This window comes from Rhinoraja longicauda, chromosome 35, assembly GCF_053455715.1.
Source record: "Rhinoraja longicauda isolate Sanriku21f chromosome 35, sRhiLon1.1, whole genome shotgun sequence".
Taxonomy (NCBI): Eukaryota; Metazoa; Chordata; class Chondrichthyes; order Rajiformes; family Arhynchobatidae; genus Rhinoraja; species Rhinoraja longicauda.
In genome coordinates this window covers 18,530,043-18,553,742 of record NC_135987.1, presented here as the reverse complement: position 1 = coordinate 18,553,742, position 23,700 = coordinate 18,530,043, and the positions used below count along the sequence as shown (strand labels likewise).

The window sequence follows — 23,700 nt, the reverse complement described above, 5'->3', positions numbered from 1 at the left end:
TTAAGCCATTTGGCTGCTTGTATCAAGTCAGTTGTACCTGCACAGATTCTTAGAGTTGGACACCATGCGAACTGGCCCTTTGGCCTACTTGTCCATGCCAAACAAGATGCTATCCTATTTGCCAATGGCCCATGTGTTTGGATATCATTTATGTTCTGAAAACATTAGGTCAGAATAGAAGAACTTACGGCAGACAGTAAATTGATAATGTTAAGATCGGTGTTAGAGCTGTATGGCCTTTTGGGAATTGTAGCATTTAAGTATGTAAGAGTTATAGAAAATCTTTGGAAAAATACTCTGAAAATGGACTGAAGCAACTCATCATACCTTTCTTGAGGAAATTCAACCAATTAAAGGTCAAGATGGGGCAGATGTTGATAGGATCACCATCATGAACAATGCAGTAATTAAATTCTCATTATTTTAGTGAAACAAGTAAGATTTTGGATACTGTGCAACGGTCGTCTTTTGTACGAAATATTTACTGTTTTCATAAACTAGATTTTCTCTTTCACAGATAAATGGTATTGCACTAGAAAACAAGTCACTGACAGAATGTGAAGCTTTGTTACGAAACTGCAGGGATTCTGTCAGTCTTTCACTAATGAAGGTATGGTTTGCGCAAAATGGTTCAGTTCCACAAAAATATATCAGACTGATCCAAAATGATCGTTGATATAGTTTTCTTTGAAGGTTCCTCCTTCAAATCTGTCTTGCATTGCATAGGTTTCATATCTACGTCTCCCCTTCTATCCCCGTCATTCCCCTGCCTCTATATGTCCCTCTTTTGCACTCTTGATTCCACTAGTCTTCTCTTCATTACTGCCCCAATCTCCTCCAGGGTGCTCTCATTCTCCCAGAGTGAGGCCAACTCCCTGTGATCATATTCTTCATCTTTATTAGAAAATGGTGACCCACTCCTTCCCCCTGCACTCCAGCTAAGATACTCTAGTGTTCCCATGTAGTCTTGAAAGCTATGGGCCATTGTTAAAGCAAGAGGCAGGTGCCAGGATTGGCCTTTGGGACTGTGTGGAATCAAGCACCCAAAGGATGGTCCGATAACATCATGTAAGTGCAAGAGGGATCATGCATATCTGTTTATGATGTGACTTCCCGGGAGGGTAAATCTATGAAATACTGTTAGTTTAGTTTAGTTTAGAGAATATGTGGAGAATTTGAGAAAATCATAAATCCATCCTTGGAAGATTTTCCATTGTAATATATACTGAAAGCATATTTGCATAACATAATATAATTTTAGGCGAACCCTTATGATTTGGAATAATGTACTTCCATCAGTTCTGTGCATTCTAAGTGGGCAGGAGATGATTGATGGGATGGGAGGTGGAGAACTACTGTTGATGTTGGTCGTCAGTGTTCTCCCATTAAATAGATTGGAGGTTCTTGGTGCCATCCCATCCAATTCTTCTCTTCTATTTTGAGCCGATATGGGCCAGGATTTCTCAGGAGTTAGTAAGATTATTACATTTTTTAAAGACTCTGACCACCCAGTGTCCTCTTGACAGAGGACATTGCTGTTCAACGGGGCAGGTTGTGGAAGATTTGCAGGCATTAGATGCAAGCCCCATTCTCTTATGTGCTTCACTGACAGCATAATGTTCTGGATAGTTGATGTCCTTGTAACCACACACAGGCATAGAATGATTGCATGAAAGTAAAGACAGAAATTGGAAGAAGTTCTGTAACATTACAACATTGCATCTTTGTTTGAATTGTTTGTATATGAATTTCGTGACTGAAGTGTACTCACTCACCAGTTTTTCTGCCTTTGCTGCAGCTTGTAATTGTTTAATGTAGAATAATGAAAGATTATTTTGAATTCCCGCAAGTCAACTGCAATGATACTATGTATTTGTGTAAAGGCTATTTTGGGCGCCCCAGCTGTCCAGTTCTTCGTTTGGAGCCTGTTAAAGTGTAATTAACTTAATTCCCTGTGATTCCAGTTTTAAAACCTTTCAAACCGCCTTGTGGAGATATTGCAAGTCAAAGCCAGATGTCTGAAAAGTGGATCTCTTGGCATTCCTACAGAATCACTTTTTAAATCTGAACCCCTTTCAAATAAATTATTTTTAAAATACCGTTCACATCTCTTTTCCAGCTTATCTACAATCCATCACCTAATTTAAGGACCTAGCCGTCTTATTCTCTAACTCGTTTTCACCCTGGCCACAGCTAACAATGACCTTCTTCCTTTATCATCGTTACTTTTTTACATATCTTTCATTCATTTGTTCTCTTTCTCTCTATATCTCCATCTATATCCCTTGTTTCTCTTTCACCTGACTCAGTCTGAAGAAGGGTCTCGACCCGAAAAGTCACCTATTTGTCTTCTCCAGAGATGCTGTCTGACCCAAGAGTCACTCCAGCTGAGGAAGGGTCCTGACACAACTTATTGACTGCCGTTTCTTTGCACAAATGTTGCCTGTCCCGCTGAGATCTCCCAGCACTTAGCAGTTTATTGTGTCAACATTTTAAAATGTTAGTCACCAGTTATAGCAGGTCAAATTGTGCGAACACCAATAAGCCCACAGCAGCGATGTTAGATTTTGAAGGTGGTTGGGATTGGGGTTTGTACCAAAAATTAAGAAAAGTAGATATTGGCATCCACACTAAACTATAATCGTTTACATGTACAAATATCTTGGTTAAATTTGGTAGAAATTGGATTCATAGCAAAATTTTCCATAATTCTTCTGAAGGTAGCCCTTTTCTAAAGTTCAGAAATAGTTGTATGCACAAGTTCAACTCCAGAGATAATAATTTCATTTGTGATACTTAAAACAGGTCTTGGTTGAGCAACACTGCATTATTCAAATTAAGCACTAATATTTTGTCATTCTTTGAAGGTGGTTCCTCAGAGTTCATCTTGGAGTGGACAGAATATACTTGAAACACTAAAGGAGTCTGAGAAATCTGGTAACTGTCGGGTTCAAGAGTCAGACGTGCAAATTCCTAATACGCGAAACTTGAAACACAATAGCTCAACACAGACTGACATTTTCATTACAGATTCGAACATTCTTGATGACAAAAGCGATAGAGCTGATCACAAAGATGGCTGTTATTGTGATCGCAAACAGCTGTCCAGCCGTTCTTTGCAGCCTAATACATACAGGACAGCTGAGCATAGTTGCTGCAACTATCCAGACCTTAAAGTTAATCCCCTCAGCTCAGAGATTTTTTCTGATAGAGGCTACGGGATTGCGGAGCACGAGAAAAGGTGCTTCACCTTTGACTCAACAGCGACAGATTGTGTTGTGGGAGAGACTGAAGTTGAAAAGGGGCATAGTCCCAAGCACAATGGTGGCACCTGGCCAAAAACAATGGTGGATGTTTCACCTGAACCTGGGAAACTCTCCATATTCAAAATGCCAAAACAGAGGAAGCCAGTCTTTGATCCAGATACTTTCAAAAGGCCACAGACTCCTCCAAAGATGGATTATCTCTCCCCAATGCAAAAGCAGACACATTCTTCGCAGTCCTCGAAGAGTGAATCTGGCTCAACGCCTCCCACACCTCCAAAGAGGAGTGATTCATTTAAATTTAAACACAAGCAGCAAACCAGCTCGGCTTCAGATTCTGCAACAACCAGTGGGTCACCTCCGACCAGTCCCGCTGGCCCTCAATCACCTGGAGCAAAACAGGACACTGCACAAGAAGTCCATGATAGAACTGTGGGCCATTATCAGCCATCACCATACTTAGAAGGGAGTTCTCTACTATTAAGGACTTCCTCCGAGGAGGAAGGTCATCAGCGGGTCGAGGAGGTACAACCTGTGAGCAGACGTCGACCAAAATCTGCTCCTGCTTTAAGACCAAGCAAACTTGCTCCTTTGACCGTTTCTGGACTGTCCCCTCAGGTAAATGACATCAATTATTGTAGTGTCGTTATGTTGGTATAGCTCTTATAAATATGGGAGCAATTACAGATCTCAATTACGTGATCATCGCTTTAATGCTTATCTGAGTCGATAGCACAGCGACGTTTGGTGGTGGGGAGCGATTGGGAATGGGGATTGTGCTTCGGAAGTAGCATTTCTGTATATTTGCAACTGCTTGTAAATATTTGCCCCTCACTTTTTGAGAGAATGTGCTGATCATCAAAAACCAGACAAAGGCCAACTAGAATGACTGACATACTTTTTGAAATGAGTTCTATGGAACACAGTCAGTGGACATGAGACTCTTTAGGTCTTATGTTGATAGGTAACATTTATAAGATGAGTCAATGGTAACACCCACTACTTGGTGAAACAGACTCATCTACAATTGGAAAAGTGACTTCTCTTGTCCTGATGGGGTGGGGTGCATTTGACCCTTAAATCTGATTACTTAATGGGTGCAGTCCTCTCTGTAAAAGCCATGACCGATGTTGCTTTCTTAAGACTGTTGCCATTTGCCTTGTGAAAATAGACAGAAGGCAAAGAATTTCATGTGTCATAACGCATCATGCGTTATACAGCGAGGAAACAGGCTCTTTGGCCTAACTTGCCCATGCCGGCCAACATGCCCCATCTACATTAATCTTCACTATCTACGATGCCACCCACTTATGTGGCAATTGCAATCTTACTAATCATGCCTTGTGCATTCTCATCCAAATTATTGATATAAACCACAAACAGCAAAGGGCCCAGCACTGATCGCTGAGACGCACCACAATCACGCCTTTTTTCCGAAAAACAACCTTCCACCATCAACCCTCTGCTTCCTTCCATGTATCCAGTCGGCTACACGATCCCATGTGATCTAACCTTCCCGAGCAGCCTGCTCTGTGGAACCTTATCAAATGCCTTGCTGAAGTCCATATAGACAACATCTTTGGCTTTGCCCTCATCAACCTTTTTAGTTACTTCCTCAAAAGTTCTATCAGATTTGTGAGACGAAATCTCCCACGTACAAAACCGTGCTGCCTCTCCCTGTCTATCTAAATGTATATTTTTCTCATTGCTCAGAATACTGTCCAGTAAGTTGCCTCCCACAGATATTAGGCTCACTGGTCTGCAATTCCCAGGCTTTTCCTTGCATGTGGAAAATAATGAATGATGTTGTGATAATTAGTTCATGGCTTTCAAATTGGATTAGTTAATTTGATTCTCTCTAGTGTTATGAGAGAGGGGAATTTGTGTTCCTAACCAATTGGGAGGTATAAAAAAATGTTTACGGATTGAAATAATTTGTGGAAAAATAAATAAATATTTGGATTTGTGGCAAGACTGCAAGGTCTACCGAAGAATTGGTAATAGTTCTATTATTGTATATTCCGAGATGGGCAGTTCTCTATGTACAAACAAAATTGCATGAGAAATGAGAAGGATATTGAGAAGTTATAATGGAAATGTTGTGAGGGGTGCAATTGATTTTCATTATGCCAACCTCTAGTGTATTGGGAACTTAAGGGGCATGGGGAAACCGGAAGAAATTCCATACACAATTAACCTAGACTCTTCTTGCATGGTTGTTGAAAAGTAAATTCATCAACACGAGTAGGTTCCTTTTTTAGCAACATAAAAGTGGTGTGGCAGTCTGAAATGCAAAACAGAAATGGGATGGCGCAGTGGTAGAGTTACTGCCTTACAGCGCCAGAGACCTGGGTTCGATCCTGACTACGGGTGCTGTCTGTACCGAGTTTGTATGTTCTCCCCGTGACCTGCGTGGGTTTTCTCAGAGATTTTCGGTTTCCTCCCACACTCCAAAGACGTACAAGTTTGTAAGTTAATTGGCGTGGTATAAATATAAATTGTCTCCAGAGATGTTGCCTGGCCCGCTGAGTTACTCCAACTTTTTGTGTCTATCTTAAATTGTCCCTAGTGTGTGTAGGATAGTGTTGGGTGTGTGGGGATCACTGGTCGACGCGGACACGGTGGGCCGAAGGGACTGTTTCTATGCTGTATCTGCAAACTAAACTAAATTAAAAACTAATTACAAAGTACTTAAAGGGTGTGAAAGGCATGTTCAGAAAAGAATTTGGAAATGCTTTATCTTGTTATGTGTGACAGTTGACTATTGATGATTTCAAGCCTAATACAGTATTTATTTATATTCACAGGAAAGTGTTGACCCTCATTTGCACTATGAGAGTCGCTCATCTAGCTCCCCGGTTCCCAGGTACAATTCAAGTGAAGAACGTTTATCTGCAGAGCCACATGAATGGCACCGTTATGCACCGAAACGCGCACACAGGCAAAGTGCTGGCTACACATCAACAACATATCATTCAGGTTCAGGTTAGTTCACAAAAAAACAAAATCTTGGAATATTTGTGGCTTTATTGAGAAATGCATTTGCAGTCCTTTTACCATTTTGAAGCAGTGATCGGATGCTTTTCTTTCTTGAAGGATTATTAGAAAAGTGTAGTTTTACTTTTTGGAAAAAGACTAGAGTACAAAGGCATAAGAGTTAACCCTACTCCTGTGAATCATTGGTTGTGTCAGTTGAACTATTGCCTGGGATTTTGCAGTCAGTGTGACCTTCCGTACTTGACTCATATCTATGAAATAATGTTGGCATTAACCCATGTTGATCGCCTGAGACTATCATGCTGCTCAATGCATCGTTCTTTCTTCCATTGTGAGGCCCTGTGTGATGAAAGGACCTTCCAGGAATGAATGATGTGGATCGAGAGGGAAGAGATTGAGGGAATTAGCCCTGCCTGCAAACTAGTTGAGTAAGATCCTCGATAACTGACTGGACTGAACCAACGATTTCTGAGTGTTCAAACATGCAAAAAATTATTTTCATTTAAGTGATTTTTAAAACACATTTGGCTTGTTTAAATGAAAACAAAACCAAAGTGGTCGTGTTGCTTTAAATAAAGTAAAATGGAAAGAAAATTAGATACATTTTCCTTGCCTCTTTATAGCAGTTCCTCAAATGAATGGAATTATGAGGAGCATAGAATGGCCACAGAGGTTTGGAGGAAGATGGGTCAGGTGCAGGCAAGTGGGACTAGCTGTGTGAAGCAACTTCATCAGCATTGTTGAGTTGATTGGAAGGACCTGTTTCTGAGCTGAATAGCTCAATGACTTTGTGACAGGTTCCATGCAGAGGTGCTGGGGACTTACTGTGCTCTACCGAAGGAGTCTGGGGTTATGGGGAGAAGGCAGGAGAATGGGGTTAAGAGGGACAGATAGATAGGCCACGATTAAATGGCGGAATAGAAGATGGGCCAAATGGCCTAATTCTGCTCTTATCACTTATGAACTATGAACTTATGAGCCGATAGGGAGCATGACCTCAAGGTACCGTCAGGACCATGCCAACAATTTCAGAACCTCTCTTCTCAGAAAGAATTGCAAACTTAGTGGCATTTGTGCAGGGAAATGCTGGCAGTTAAGTGAAGGATAGATACCAGAATGTTACAGAAGATGAGGAGCATCTGATGTCGAGGGTAGAGAAGCTATTATTGTTCTCCTTTTGAAGGTGTGACCATTTAAATTAATCTTCCCTCTTTTAAATGCAGGCGGTACACAGAGGAGCTTTGTGCCTTGTCCAGCGGTGACAGCGGTTCTGCGAAATCCAAATGTTCCTTTCTTCACAGTTCGCAGTCGCATGGTCCACAGTACCAACTACCCTTCCATGGCGAGTCAGATGTGCTATCCACATCCACAACATAGGTATTAATCAACCAACAACACTTGGTTAGCAGTCCAAATCCCTTTCCTCTGCTGAGGCAACTGGTGGTCTTTGACAATTAAAAAAAAAATGCAAATGGAAAAAATGGTCTACTTGCTGCACCCAATGTGTGTATATGCTTGTAATATGTCCAGAGAGACCATTACAAGGCCTATGCACATACCAGTGCTAAACCAGATAACCATTTGTGAATTTGAGTTTGATTTGAGGTAATTGGCTGGAAACCGATATTAATCATTGTATTCTGACCCTGTTGAGATGCTTATGCAGCTTTTTTTCTGCACATCCACTGCAAAATATAGTTTTCTATTATATTTTTATATAATTATTATATTTCTATTTTTCTATTACATTTATGAAATTATATTCAGTTAGTTTATAAGTCACTTATTAAATTACTTACACGTTGTTATTGTTCCAGGCAATACATAACAATTTCTCTTTTTTTTAATACAAAACTATAATTTCCTCTATATGAAAATTCTGATTTTGGTATTGTTCATTTGGGTCAGAAACATCCTTCGATTGTTTATGGTTTGTTTTTGTCTGGTTTAATGTAGAACAAGGAACCATTCACCAACTGAAAGCTTTCCTAGTTCCCCACGGACACGGCATAGACCTCAGAGTGCAATTTGCTTTCCAGAATCCATGCATACCTTTGAAGGTTTTAGGTAAGATTACGTCCATCTGAAAGACATATAATTTTTACACCTGTAAAACACCTCCTTTGAAAATTTCAAATACAAGATGTATATTATGGAGCTGTTTTAAATTGATGCCAGGGTAACAAGCATTGAAAATGGTGCTCCTGCAAAGTCGGGCTTTTTATATCCTGCTGTGACAAAGAGCCAATTAAGTATCTTTGAATTCTAGTCATTGTTGCCTTGGGGCTTTTTTCCCCATGAGGTATGGGGAAGGCGGATCCAAAGAGTACATTTTTGAAGATAGATAACTGCAGCTTTGAAGGAACATTAAGGGGTTGGACAGGCTAGATGCAGGAAGATTGTTCCCGATGTTGGGGAAGTCCACAACAAGGGGTCACAGTTTAAGGATAAGGGGGAAGTCTTTTAGGACCGAGATGAGAATGGTTTTTTTCACACAGTGGTAAATCTGTGGAATTCTCTGCCACAGAGGGTAGTTGAGGCCAGTTCATTGGTATATTTAAGAGGGAGTTAGATGTGGCCCTTGTGGCTAAAGGGATCAGGGGGTATGGAGAGAAGGCAGGTACAGGATACTGAGTTGGATGATCAGCCATGATTATATTGAATGGCGGTGCTGGCTCGAAGGGCCGAATAGCCTACTCCTGCACCTATTTTCTATGTTTCTATTACTTGAAGGGAGAAGTTTTTTGCAATATACACTACGAGGGAGGCTCAGAAGGAAGGTTACCTGCCCAGTGATATATTGAGAATGCCTGCGAGCTTTTTTTTCTGGGCCAGATATGCTTGTCAATGAAACTCAAAGTAGCAGGCTGTGTCAACTTTATGAAGTAAGGCCAATGAAGAAATAGAATAATAGTTGTTTTATTTTCAACACTAATTGGGGAGTTAAATGCATTTATTGTTAATATTTCTACATTTTAGAGCTCTCCTTTAATGCACTATTTTATTCAATAAATATTTTTTTAAATTGAGTATGACAGTCTAAAATGTTTTGTGTAGTCCACAGCATCATGCACATCACAGCCTGGATCTGACCGGCCCAGACCACAACCATTCGAACGATTTGTCCAAGTCTTCCAGAAGCACAACACCACACGGAACACAATCTCTGCCAGCCAGTGCACGTATTGGTAATTCTTCACTTCTGCATTTTTGATCTTGTTTTAGATCTGCCCGATTTATTTGCAAAAGGATGTTCACTGTACCTTTTGATTTTTCAGCTGGTTCATCAAGCAGCCTGGCTTTTGCTCCCAGTAAAAGTGGACGGATTCGAATCCCTTCCAACACAAGGTATCCCCGATTGACTACAGGCTCTGACAGAGGTAATATTGTGCATTACTCATTAAAGGATTACAAATGATTTGTTTGTTCTTCTTCCTGCGTTTTTCCCTCTGCCCCCACAGCACAGAAAGGAGGCATTTAAAGATAAGGTGCATGTGTTACCTTGAGCACGAAGTAAACATCATCAGTTGAAGGGTTTGTAGTGGGAAATTATGGCAGTGAAGATTTATAATAATCCACTTTGTGTTTCTTGGCAAATTTGCTATTTGAATTATTTGCTATTTGAATTATTTGTCAGCAGTTCTCAACATGTGTAAGCCCTCGTAACGCCTGTGAAGTTACTTTAATAATGGTTTCACATACAACTGGTATCTTGCTCATATTTTTACAACATCCCTGGAGATGGATTCCAGTTAAGATTCGGTTAGCCAAATTCCATTTGATTTTTGATAGTTTTATTTATATCTGTACCAGAATAATTTAAATCTGTTGCTTTTTATTGGTATGACTGTGTGGCAAATCAAATTCCTCATATGTTGCAAAACATACTTGGCAAATAAAGCATGATTATGATTATGAGAAGTAAGAGACAAATGTTCCTTGCACACTGCAGAGAAAAGAAGAGCTATTGTGGGTGGACTATTGTAGGTATTTGTAGAATGGTTGTGTTGTCAACTGTAAAAACTGAAGTCGGTTATTTTTGAGGGGATATATTTCTAGACACAAGGAACCGTAGATGCTGATTTTCCAAAAAGGACAGAAAGTGCTTGAGTGACAAAGCTGGTCAGGCAGCATATCTGGAGGACATGGATAGGTGAGGTTTCAGGTCGGGACACTTTTTCAGACAAGTTATAGTTTTGGGGGGGGGGGAGGCAGGAAGAAAGCTGGAAGAGAGCTGGGTATAAAGTCAGGCACATATTACTTGCTGGACTTTGTCCTGCACTTCGAGCTTTGTCTCTCAATCTCCCACCTCGACTACAATCAGCCTGAAGAAATCCTGACCTAAAAGGTCGCCTATCCATGTTCTCTTGAGTTGCTGCCTGAACTACTGGGTAAGGTCAGCACTATCCACTTGGTTACTCATTTTGTTCCTTGTTTGGTTTCGGTCTGGGCATGATAACTGAACCAAGGCGCTGAGCAGGCTTTTTTGTGCCGAATAAATTTGTCCCTCTGACAGGAGAACAATGCATCTTGTATTTTCAGTGAGTAAATTTAGAAATCTTATTCACTTAAATCACATTATTTGAACTCTACAAGTTGTAAATGGTTGTAAATGCCAGTGTGTAAAAGGAATGAGACAATTTTGCGAGTATTTTATAATCGTTTTGGTTTCCAATTAAATGCAAAGCTACACTTGCCCTTTCTTTTTATGTACATTATGATGTTGCTGTGGTAACTGTCTGGTTTCTTGGCTGTCAGCACACTGAAAACCTTGTCCATTGACTTGCAGGTTGCAGGTTAGGCTGCGATTTCAATTGGCATTTTGCTGGTTGTTTAGTGCTTTCCAGATTGAGTTTTTGAAGACTCGGGTGTCTTATGGTAGATGCTGACGGGGTATTGTCATGATTTAAAGATAAGGCACTCTAGGGTAACCCTTGCATCCCCTCTCTCTCAATCCCTCCCCCACCCTAGTCATTGTATTAGTTTCACTGACCTGGTTAGTTTCTGGCTGTATAACTTGTTAAAACCTAACCACCCACAGCTAACAATGGACAGTTTCCTTCATAATCATTACTTTTTTTGCATATTTTTATTCATTTGTTCTGTATCTCCCTATATCACCATCCATATCTCGTTTCTCTTTCCCCTGACTCATTCTGAGGAAGGGTCTCGACCCAAAACGTCACCTATTCCTTTTCTCCAGGGAAGCTGCCTGACCCGCTGAGTTACTCCAGGTTTTTTGTCTATCTTTGGTGTAAACCAGCATCTGCAGTTCCTTCCTACACTCTCTCATTGGTGCAGTGGCAGTTATTCTCCTTGTAACACTGTACGACTGGCAGAATGAGCAGAGGGCATGCAAAATAGGGTGATTTCTAAAAAGAGTGAGAGAGGAGGGCAGAGAACCCTCAGCAGAAGGCTATATTCATTTATAGCAAATCTCCTGTATCTTTCTCAACAAGAAATAAATGAGGAGACTACACTCCATTAAGATTTTGGCATACTGAAACAGTTTCTGTTGTATGAGCTTCTCTGGAGCAGTGCTGTAAATTTGACAGGATGGCTGTCAATATTCATGGCAGTTTGTTGCATGCTGTCTTGAGCAGTCTGGGTGAGCTGGCTGATTGATGGCAGTGATACGTTTTTAAAAATTCCCATCAATGACTTGAGATGTATTTCAGATTAAATCAAATTCTCCTCAAAGAAAATGCAATTGAGTGCATCAGTTTTACAGGGCAGGTTTTCTGCATTACCCTCTTTCACGTTGACATGTTTTCAATCAGGTTCTGAGCGAAGCAGTCCGAGTTTGATTACACCTCCGCAGTCACCGATGAATCTAGAAACTTCTTCATTCGGCAGCAGCCAATCACAAAGTTCAATTTCTTCTCTCACTAAGATCTCCATCAGCCCTGTGTCAACGGGAGATTACAGGAAGGACAGGTATGAGCAGCAAGTCATATTTGTACAGAATTTCTTTAGTTCTGTCGCTTTCCTTCTGTTATATTATTTATAATTGGTCAGTTGTCTCAGTATTAGTTTAGTTTAGAGATACAGTGTGGAAACAGGCCCTTCAGCCCACCGAGTCCACGCCGACCAGGGATTCCCACACACTAACACTGTGCTACACACTAGAGACAATTTACAATTTTACCAAAGCCAATTAACCAACAAACCTGTACGTCTATGGAGAGTGGGAGGAAACTGGAGTACCCGAAGAAACCCCACAAGGGTCACAGGGAGAATGTGCAAACTCCGTACAGACAGCACCCCTAGTCAGGATCGAACCCGGGTCTCTGGCACTGTATGGTAGCAATCCTACAGCTGCACCCCTATACCACTCTAATGGAGTATTGTCATGGCGAAAATAGCCCCTAATAGGGCTGTACCGCCCTAATGGAGTATTGTCATGGCGAGATTGAGTGTGATTCATGGTGAAGGTCGAGCTTTCTGATGGTATCCCATTAAAACAAATAGATTAATAATGGAATTGCTGATTACTGGTCAGTCTCCATTTAGGAATTTAGATGAAGCAATCCAGTCCTAAAACATTTCTTATTAACATTTAAAAGTGGAAGAATCGTTAATTCAGATTAAGCCATATTTAAAATATTTACAATTTACATTATATTAAAAATGTTATTGGCCCGCTTGCCATGATGCCTTTGGAAAGATCAGACTCTATATCATGTTCTTTTTTTCCAAGAAAAGAGTCAGTGGAAAGCAGTTATTTATAGCTGACAACATAACATTTAAGAGAAATAAGATCTGCTTGAAAAGCACAGATTTTCCATAAATCTGACTTGAGATGAACATCCTTTCTAAAACTCCTTCCCCCTCACCTTTAAACTTATGTCCTCTTGTTTTTATTATCTCTACTATGGGGAAAAGTTCTGACTATCTACCCTATCCATAACTCTCAATCTTATATACTTCTGTGAGGTTGCCCAGGCCTCCTTTGCTCCAGGGAAAACAAAGTAAATGTGACATTGAGAGATCAAACTACAGTGACGTGATTTAGTTTGGGAATAATTGTGTGGCTTTATGGTTGTAGTCATTCTACATTGACTGAACTTCTAGCTGATAAGACAAAATACTTGCAGGTTTTTTAAGTTGCTAAAAGCACAGCACTTTGTTGATATTGGGTTTGTTACTTAATATTGAAATACATTAATCTAGGCTAACAGAATACGTGGAACCTTAACACTATTTCTAAATTGCAGAAAATGATTGATCCATAAGTATGACAATTTTGATAGCATAGTTACAGAATGTAAAGTAATGGTGGCAATATGCTAATAATTCAAAAAATGCAAATTTAAATGAATCCAGACTAATCAAGAATGTTGTTACAAATACTATCTATTTTTTAATGCTGAAATTTGTATTACTGCCTCAAATCCATGGTAACATTGTCAGTTGAGTTCTGATTCTGAAAAGCAGAGTTAATAGAGTTAGCCATTTGTATTTAAACTTTGAGTTTTATTATTCCTAAAGAGGCTTGAAGCATAGCTTCACAATTATGTTGGTGCTAATTGATTTTATTGAACAACTTTTAGCTTCAGAACTTTGAAAAGTTTTAACTTTGAAAGTGGTTTCACTGTTTTGTACTCTCTAGTACCTTACTTTAAAAGAGGACATTTTCAAACTTCCTGATAACTTTCTCTTCGACTCTTTTTGTCTAATTCTGACCCTTTTTAGATACCTTTTCCGTAATAGGTCCTTTCTGAGAATTCCTCTCACTCCTAGGCCTCGATTCTCATCACTTCGGAGTCTGAGGTTGGCCTGTTAAAAATTAGCTTGCTTTCTGCTGTTCTGTTTGTAGTTCTTGATTTCCTTATGTGTGTCATTTCCTATTTTGTAATTTTTGCTTTTTGTGTCTGGGAGCTCTTGCATGGCAGCTTTTATCTCTCCAAGGCTGAGAATTGTTTGAGTCACCCTTGTGTGCCTGGCAGCAGCTAATTAATTATCTCAGTGGCAAAAAATGAAAAGTGACGTCTGCCATGTTATGTCAAGTGGCTTAACGACTTTAGAAATCACAGTATTTCACTAATTGCAACACTGATTAGGGTTTGTCCTATAACTAGTGAATAGAAATATATTGTAAAGAAGAACAAGTTAGGAATAGTCAATAAAATACCAGTGTTGTACTGGTAAAACAATATTGTTTATGACTGTGTGTTTAACCCAATCATCCTGACCACTAACGTTAGCAATGCATGCAGCACCGGTGCGAGATTTTATTAGTGATTACATGTGGAAGAATTGTCAGGTTAGCAATGTGTGAGATAAGAAACCACTATCACAGGAGTCTACCAGTATGTTCATGGAAATAAAAATTGAAATCAGCAATGGAAACACGTATTTTAATATGTTTCATGTAATTGGAGCAGTATTATGCCATTTTTTTCCCATCAAGTCTATTCCTCTGTGGATCATGGCTGATCTACCTTTCCCTCTCAACCCCATTCTCCTGCCTTCTCCTATAAATTTTGACACCCGTACGAATCTGACAATCACCACAGTTAAAATGTCCAATGACAGCCTCCAAAGCAGTCTGTTGCAACGAATTTCATAGATATATCACCCTCTGACTAAAGAAATTCCTCCTCAGCTCCTTTTTTAAAGTTACGTCCTTTTATTCTATGGCTGTGCCCTCTGGTCTGAGACCCCCTCACTTCTCCCTCAAATTTCTAATTTTGTAATAATAGGATTCCACCATTAATAATTTGCACTGCATCAGTTAGTTCAGGTATTGATCCTCCAAAAGGAATTTGAAAATGCAATATTAATGTGAAAGCAAAGTGTTTGCAATGCTTTGCTAGTTAGGCAATGTTGATTTAGATGTGCATATCTCAAATAAAATTAATTGCACTGGAAAATTGTGCAATGCCAATTTCTTGTATATCTTTACCTTTTTGGTTGCTGTCAGGATAGATACCAAAATCGTGAGACATTTATAGATCTAACTTCCTTGAACTATGACTTCGCAGTATATATTCTGTTCACTCTGCCTTGTGCTCAAACTGTAAGAAACCTGACCAAGTTCAAAATATATTCCCGGGACTATGCATTAGCGATGGATATTTGCATGTGTGCTTAATAAATTGTAAGAATGATCTTACTGGAAAAATGTCAAGAAAATCACTTCTTGGTGGTATTGCCTGGCGTATTAAATAATTGGTCGCAATCATCCATTTGCTTCGGTGAAATAAAATTTGGAGGCAGAATACAACTTGCTGACAATTCTATCACGAGTAGAGACTGGAGATGGTGAAATTTGAGCAAAATGCCAAGTGCTGGAGGAACTCAGCAGGTCATGCAAGTGCCACACCGAGTTCCTCCAGACCTTTGGGTGTTTTTCTGTCATCCGTGTTCAATGCGAGTGACAAGAGGATTAACTCTGGGCAGTACAGGTTTTCACTTGGATCCAACGCAGTTACAGTGACAGAACTGTTGGCCACTTGCCCTTCTGCATCCGATTCACATTGCATACACAGATGTCTGCCTGAAACACATTAAATCCCCATTTTTTAGTACCTGTTCAATTTTCTTAGTTTAAAAACAGAATCTATGCAGAATTTATTTTGCCTCATTTAATTAAGTATCATATCTGCAGATCTCAACAACTGTACCACTTATAAATGATTTTGTTTTAAAGGCCGTACCTACATGAACCCCGTCATGTGACAGTACAGAAAGGAGCTGAGCCTCTTGGAATCTCCATTGTCAGTGGAGAAAATGGAGGCATTTTTGTTTCAAAAGTAATTGGTGGAAGCATCGCTCATCAAGCAGGACTTGAATACGGTGACCAATTACTTGAGGTAAAAAATTCTTGTGGTTGAGATATATTAATGAGGAACATATCTTGCTTAAGTTGTTATTTATTCAAATTTCACAGTGCAAATGGCGTAATCAGCACACTCAACATTCAACTGAAGGTAGACCCAAAATGCTGGAGTAACCCAGTGGGTCAGGCAGTATCTCGGGAGAGAAGGAATGGGTGACGTCTCAGGTCGAGACCCTTCTTCAGACATCCTGAACATTCCTGAACTGAATTCAGTTCAGTTACTTGGCATTATTTCCATTACTTTGGGCAGAGATGTCTTACACGTTTGTTCATTGGACTCATGTCAGTCACAATATGGGATTGTGGCGGATGATTGCTGGAATGTATGAACGTTAGTATCACCTAGCCAGTTCACACACACAGTATGGGATTTCGAAAGAAGAGATCGTCATTTAGACATTGCACTTTACCCCTTCTATATATCCAAATAACATGCTTTGCAGATGTCTCTTGAAATAGGGACCCTAATTCTGTATAGTCTCAATTCTGTATATGTCTGAAGAAGGGTCTCGACCCGAAACGTCACCCGTTCCTTCTCTCCAGAGATGCTTCCTGTCCCGCTGAGTTACTCCAGCATTTTGTATCCCTAATTCTGTAATTACCGTCTGATTCCAGTTGAAGGTTGCAGATAACCAATTCTGATCCACACATTCCCAGTACTTTTCTACATACATTTCAGTTTCAAATTAACCATCGCATGGAACTGCATTATTTTCTTTTCTTATTTTTCTGAATTGCTGTGCAGAAAAATCTTTGTCATGATCAGGTATTGATTGAATATGAGTCTTTATTGATTAGTCTCCAAAAATATCCAGCAATCTTTCAAAGCAGTGGTTCTCAATATTTTGCCATCATCAGTGCATGCCACAGCTCTTGCCATGATATATGGGATGCACTCAGGAAATTGACTTCTTGTTTCCCATTTGTAAAATGAATCTGTAACCACAAGGGCCGCAGCAATACATGAATGATTGCAAACTTTATTTTAAATGTTAAAAAACTAATTGTATTGCATTTCTCCCTCTATCTTCCTGTCTCCACCTATATCCTTCCTTTGTCCCGCCCCCCTGACATCAGTCTGAAGAAGGGTCTCGACCCGAAACGTCACCTATTCCTTCTCTCCTGAGATGCTCCCTGACCTGCTGAGTTACTCCAGCATTTTGTGAATAAATACCTTCGATTTGTACTAGCATCTGCAGTTATTTTCTTACACTATAATTTGGTGCTCATTGTAAATGCATCCAAAACTAAAAGAAACAACGTATATCACATTACCTAACCACATAGAGTGAGGCCATTCAGCCCACAAAATCCATGTTGATCGTAGAGCAATCCTTATCCCTATCCCAATTTTTCTTGTAACATATTTCTCGACAATTCCCATCGACAATTAGCCGATCCACACGGAGCAATTTACAGTATCCAATTAATCTACGAGCCTGCACATCTTCAAGGATGTGGGGGAAAACAAGAGCCATCAGTGGAAATCCATATGGCCACAGGAAGAATATGCAAACTCTATGAACACACACCAAAGGTCAAGATCGCTCTACCAACTGCACAACTGTGCCGCAAATGACATTTTACAATTATTTTGTTTTCCAAAATTCTCAAGTTTCCTCCGCCTTCAGGAAAGAGCTCGGTCAAATTCTTCCAGCTTGATCTATTGTACTTGCTACTTTTAACACTTATCGTGGCACAATCACTGTGTCACTGGCATTGCCATTGTAGTGGCCAAAGATATGAAGTAATTACCACTGGACAGCAGAATTGACCTTCCACTTACACTATGCTGTGACAGTGTTCGTACTAATAATGTGTTAGCTTGATTCAGTGCAGCACTGTCACCTGTGAGTCAGGTGCTCGAGATCATGGTTCCACGTAGGGCTTCACCAAGTAATGGAGACCGTTGTGCTTTAATGGAGAGAGAAAAGGGAGAGACTGCTTGTTAACATGGACATAAATGGTTCCACATAATTATATAGTGAACTTCCTATATTTGTGGTCAACTTTGACAAACTAACTTAAATAGGTTCCTGGATCATTTAAAGCATTATTGTTTATGTCTGGTGCTCATGTTTTTGTAGACTTCATGAACCCTGAATACATGAAAGATGTTCAATAAATGCTTTCTTTCACTTCTGCTTTTTTCATGCTTCCTTGTTTTTTTGTTCCCCTGCAGCCTTTCTTTCCTCCCCTACCCCTGCGTTAGAATATTTAAGAAAGTATACATTTGTGATGTTCAATATTGAGGTAAATGTTGTATTTTAATCTCTTTTCACAGTATAACGGTATTAATTTGAGGAATGCCACGGAGCAGCAGGCTCGGTTAATTATTGGACAAACAGAGCCTTGCGAAACTATCACCATCTTGGCACAATATAACCCGCACATGTATCAACTGGGTAACCATTCTCGCACCAGGTGAGACTGCAACAGTACAATTTATAACCTATACATTGATGTCTTTCAGTAGCTCAGTAGGTTATTGCTAATGATTGAACTTAATGTGTTAAGTAAACATTTCAAGACTAAATGAATTCTGCCATTGGAACACAGGAGGCAGTGTTTTTATAGGGGTGTACAAGATCATGAGGCGACTACATAGGTAGATGCACAGTCTTTTACTGAGAGTAGGGGAAGCAAGAACCAGATGACATTGGTTTAAGGTGAGATTTAATATAGAATCTGAGGGACAACTTTCCCACACAGAGAGTGGTGAGTATATGGAACGAGCTGCCAAAGGTAATAGTTGAGGCAGATACTATAACTTCATTTAAAAGACATTTGGACGGATACATGGATAGGAAAGGTTTAGAGAGATATGGGCTGAACGCGGGCAAGTGGGACTAGTGTAGGTGGGCATCTGGGTCAGCAGGGCACGTTGGGCTGAAGGCCCTGTTTCCATGTTGTATGACTGAATCTTGGGTCCCTTTCAGATTTCAATAGAACCAAAGGAGCAGAGGAGGTTTTCCTTCATTAGACAATTCATCATTTTCAAATGGCTTCAGTCCCTTTTAACCCACGGAGGTTTCCATTGAAATTAGGCTCATCTTTAAATGTGCAATAAAATGCCTTTGATCTTCTTCTTCCATGTCCGTCTTCCATGTTTTAAATGTTGACATCGCTGTCATCGTCCTTCCTGAAAAGGACACAAGCTTCCGGCGACAATCAGTGGGAGCCATCACCTGTTGCAAAAGATGATGGTGGAGGTAGAATTAGCTCAGGACACTTCTAGTTTCCAGTCCCGCGACGTGGACGCTTCTGCTATGGGGCCATGCCTTTGATTATCTATATACTAAAACTCTCGTTTGTTATCTTGTTTGTGACTGAACTTCAGCCAAAACGGTACACGATAGCGCGACAATTTTAGGCCCAGCTTACTCACCTTTGTCACTTTAGTGATAATGCAAGTAGTTTTATTGAAATCGGTGTTATATTTTTAAAGTTATTCACATTTTTAAGTTTAAAAGGAGGGAGGGGGGAAGGGGGGAGAGGGGAGGTGGGGAGGACAGGGTGCTGCACCAATGCAGGAGAGGTTTGGGCTCAACTTGGTCTAGTATTAACATTCATCAGTTTTACATGTGTACACAAGCATTGTGGTTCTGTTACTGTACTGGTACCACAAGCCTGAATTAATGCAGAAGAGCGTGTTAAAATTAAGTACAACTAATTAATGTGGACTCAGAATAGGTATTGGTATCAGCAGCAGTGACCATACAACTACTGGATAGTCATTAAAAAAAATAATCTGGGTCACTAATCTCCTTCAGGGAACAATATCTGCCATTCTTAACTGGCTGATTGAATTTAACTGGTGATTGCAGATCTGCCAATGAACTATTAACTACCCTCTGAAATGGCCATGACCAATTGTGGATGGATAATAAATGCTAGCGCTGCCAGCACAGGTTCATGGAGATATGCAGAGCAGAAACAGGCCATTTGATCCAACTCATCCATGCTGACCAAGATGTCTATCTCAACTACTCGCATTCATCTGTATTTTGCCCTCTCAATCTTTCCTATCTAAGAAGATCTATGGATCTGTCCGAATGCTTGTGAACAATGCAATTGTACTGAATCTACCACTTCCATGGCAGCTTGTTCCTTATATCACCCTCTTATGTGTGTAAAAACATTCCCCTCAGATCTCCTTTAAATCTCTCCCTTATCATCCTAAACCTACACCCCTAGTTTTAAACTCTCCTACTTTTGTAAGTAAACATATGTATTTTAATCAAAAATCAGTCAAATATTTTATTACTATCTGTTAATTTGTGTCATTTTACTGATTGTTGCTCATTCTCTTGTTTGCAAGGTGATATTGAATCCTATTTTAATATTAAATAACCAAAGTAGCAGTTGCCAATTTTTCAATGGATCCCACAGAAGTTTGGGAGAGACATTAGCAGCGTATTAGTGGTGGCAAATTAACAAAATTGTCTGCAGTTTCTAGTAGCTGTGCTGCTAATTGATAGATCAGAATATATTGGTCTATTAAATCTGTTTGATAATACAAGCTAGCTTGGTAAATTTGAAGTTATGAAAGCGGTTTTGATTTTTCAATAACTACATGTGAGTCAGTTCCTAATTGTGTGCAAAAACAAATTGACGGAGGGACTCAGCGAGTCAGACAGCATCTTTGGAGGGAAATTGACAAACAACGTTTTGGATTGCGATCAATTTGTCCAACCTACCTGACTCTTTGATTCCCCCCGAGCTGTTGGACTTTTGCCCAAGATTGCAGGATCTGCAGTATCTTGCGTCTCCTGACTATGTGATCTGTCTTTACTAGTTCTCGATTGGATCCAATAAGCAATCATTCAACTCCCCACGGCAGTGGAGCAACAACGCCGGACAATCACTCGATAATTGATGCTGTGAGTGAACAGGACGAAGGAACAATAACACCCCCGTCGAAGCAAACTACTCCAACTACTAGTCCACGCAACTCGATTAGGTCAGTTGTCAACAGAGTCTTTTTACAACACAATGAGTGAAAAGTCTGTTCAATGAAGCAGTAAATAATACAGGAATCTTTGATTGCATCTAAAATGTAAAGCTTTTGAGTTTTCACTCATTTTTCGATTCACAACCTCGTTATATGGACCACCCACACTTTCTATAGTTCTGCAACTTTGAAGAGAGTGGTTCAATTTAATGTATTGAAAGGAAAATAAATAATGTCTTCAAAACTATTTCTGCTTCAAAAGTGAATTTCCAAAATATTGCTGAGTACTTTCCATATTATTATCCAACATAGAATTGTGACTATTTAGTGCAACCTAAAATAGAATGAATAATGTAAACATCGTGCATCATTAAATGACTTGGTGTCAAGGTTTTCAATCTGGGTTTATTTTTACAGCTAAGAATTTGGAACCTATTTTGTTTACCCTATGTGTTGTAGATTCATGTTAGGTGGTTTGATGTCGATTGCTTCACTCGGCAACCCTAAAATTTAAATGACTATGGCTGCTTCAATATTCAGGAGACTTTCCTTGGTCAGTCATGTTGCTTTAGCGTGCTCGTATTTATACAGCTGATCTCACACAAGGCATTTGAATGTTGATGATGTGAATGTTGTATAATGACAGGATTGGGTTTATCAGTGATGCCCCTGTCTGATTGAATCCTGCTGTCCAATCTCATATTGATCATTTTTAGTTTTAGGGATACAGCGCAGAAACAGGCCCTTCGGCCCACCGAGTCTGCGCTAACCAGCGATCCCCGCACATTAACACTATCCTACACACACTAGGGACAATTTACACATACACCAAGCCAATTAACCTACACACCTGTACGTCTTTGGATTGTGGGAGGAAATCAAAGATCTCAGAGAAAACCCTCGCCGTCACGGGGGGGGGTTATATAAACTCCGTACAGACAGCTCCAGTAGTCGGGATTGAACCCGGGTCTCCAGCGTTGCAAGCACTGTAAGGCAGCAACTCTACCGCTACGCCACCGTGCTGCCCCCTATAACTGCCATTGGACTACAGTAGCAAGGCTGTTGATCCCAGAAACTGCCTCCATGCACAACCATGGGGCACATTCTCTAGACTTCAAAAGAATTAAAAAATCAGTGAGGAAGGAAGTGTTTTCTCAAAAAATCAATGTATTCATTATTACGTGAATAAGATTATAAGATGACTTGGTAATTTTTCCCAGCAACGAGCTGATCCACGGAGATCAGGGAAGGCCAAGAGTTGATGTCCGTGTTCACGGTTGTGGCAGCAGTAAGAAAGTACAGTCAAACTCAAAAAATCTACTGCATTTCCCAATCTATTTGATATTTTAGCATTTGGCTCATCTGGTGAAGTTTGCAGCCTCCCTTTCCAAAGCTCACTTTAAACTGACCCAGTGTCCTGTTTGCTGAGCTCCCTTTCTATGTCCACTCCCCTCCCTCTTTGAGGTTGAAAAAGATAAAACATCCAGAATTGTGAAATTCTGCTAGTCTGGCATCTTACGTTCCAAAGGTGCTGAATTATCAGAGTTGTACTGTACAATTTGGCTCAGTGCAATTGAACAAATGAATGGAAAATCAATCAGAGTGATCACTATTGAGGCATGTTGTCTTTACAGCAATACGGAGCCATTGTCTTAGATAGCGAAGGAAAATTTATAAGGAATACAAAATATTTCTAAGGAGAATCTCTATTGGTGTAACATTGGGCAAAAATCTTTTAACAAACTTTAAGACTCCAATATGAAGGTAAATTGAAGAATAAGGCATGGATATAACATAATTTAAAGTAACAGCATGTCTTTGTACATATTTTTGTTAATTTTTCGTGCATTTATCAATATTCACCTATGGATATATATATTCACAATTTTTAATTCAACAGGAGGTCTATTGATTCAACCAATCAAACTTTTGAGCCAAGATTTCTATTCCTGAAGAAGACACAGATGGACCTTGGGATCCAGATTTGTGGAGGGAATCTGTATGGAGTGTTTGTGGCGAAGGTAGAAGATGACAGTCCGGCTAAAGGCCCCGATGGACTGGTAACTGGAGATAAACTGCTGGAGGTAAGATCAATACTGCAGGTGTACCACATGTCAGTGAGGCACTCATGTCCTCTGATTTTCTGCATTTTTTTATTGCCCATAATGTTTGTCGAGAATTACATCCATTATCAGCAGCGATCTATGTGCATGCAATACGCAAACAAGTTTAAAATATATGTTTTTACAAATTACTATTTGTTCAGGGAGTGAAGACTGATCCAGTCTTCAGAACTGTGTTTGCTAAGGAGTCACTGACAGAAAGGGGTTAGACTGCTTCACCAAAAGATGCCAATTTCTATGCTGGTTCTTATTACATATCCTGGTCTTCGTAGCAGGTTTATACATTCACAGTCAACTAACATGCCAGGCAAATTCTGATTACAAGCCTTTGCTGCAATAATTAGCATCAGTTTGTACTGTGTCAGTCAAGACTCAGTTGGTAGCATACTTGGTTCCAAATCTGAAGGTTTCAAGTTCAGGTTTCACTTTAAACATGACTATGGAAATGTAGGCTGACACATTGGAAGTGCCAACGGCTGTGCCAGCTTTCAAATGTGACATTAAATTGAGGTGCCAGCT

General features: G+C 39.9%; 1 protein-coding gene across 9 annotated transcripts in view; it reads left to right on the top strand.

Annotated features, from left to right (window-relative positions):
- LOC144610090 (disks large homolog 5-like) overlaps positions 1-23,700 on the top strand; it is a 120,056-nt gene that overhangs the window by 77,118 nt on the left and 19,238 nt on the right. For 4 of the 9 annotated variants that reach the window (XM_078428626.1, XM_078428625.1, XM_078428620.1 and 1 more), the window contains 13 exons: positions 518-610; positions 2,868-3,881; positions 6,071-6,248; positions 7,484-7,637; positions 8,217-8,327; positions 9,318-9,448; positions 9,539-9,640; positions 12,041-12,197; positions 13,956-14,033; positions 15,916-16,078; positions 18,389-18,528; positions 20,903-21,067; positions 22,959-23,142. In XM_078428626.1, coding sequence (XP_078284752.1) covers positions 518-610; positions 2,868-3,881; positions 6,071-6,248; positions 7,484-7,637; positions 8,217-8,327; positions 9,318-9,448; positions 9,539-9,640; positions 12,041-12,197; positions 13,956-14,033; positions 15,916-16,078; positions 18,389-18,528; positions 20,903-21,067; positions 22,959-23,142 — 2,670 coding nt within the window. The remainder of the gene's footprint in view (positions 1-517; positions 611-2,867; positions 3,882-6,070; positions 6,249-7,483; positions 7,638-8,216; positions 8,328-9,317; positions 9,449-9,538; positions 9,641-12,040; positions 12,198-13,955; positions 14,034-15,915; positions 16,079-18,388; positions 18,529-20,902; positions 21,068-22,958; positions 23,143-23,700) is intronic. The other 5 variants (XM_078428627.1, XM_078428622.1, XM_078428628.1 and 2 more) reach the window with 3 other exon arrangements.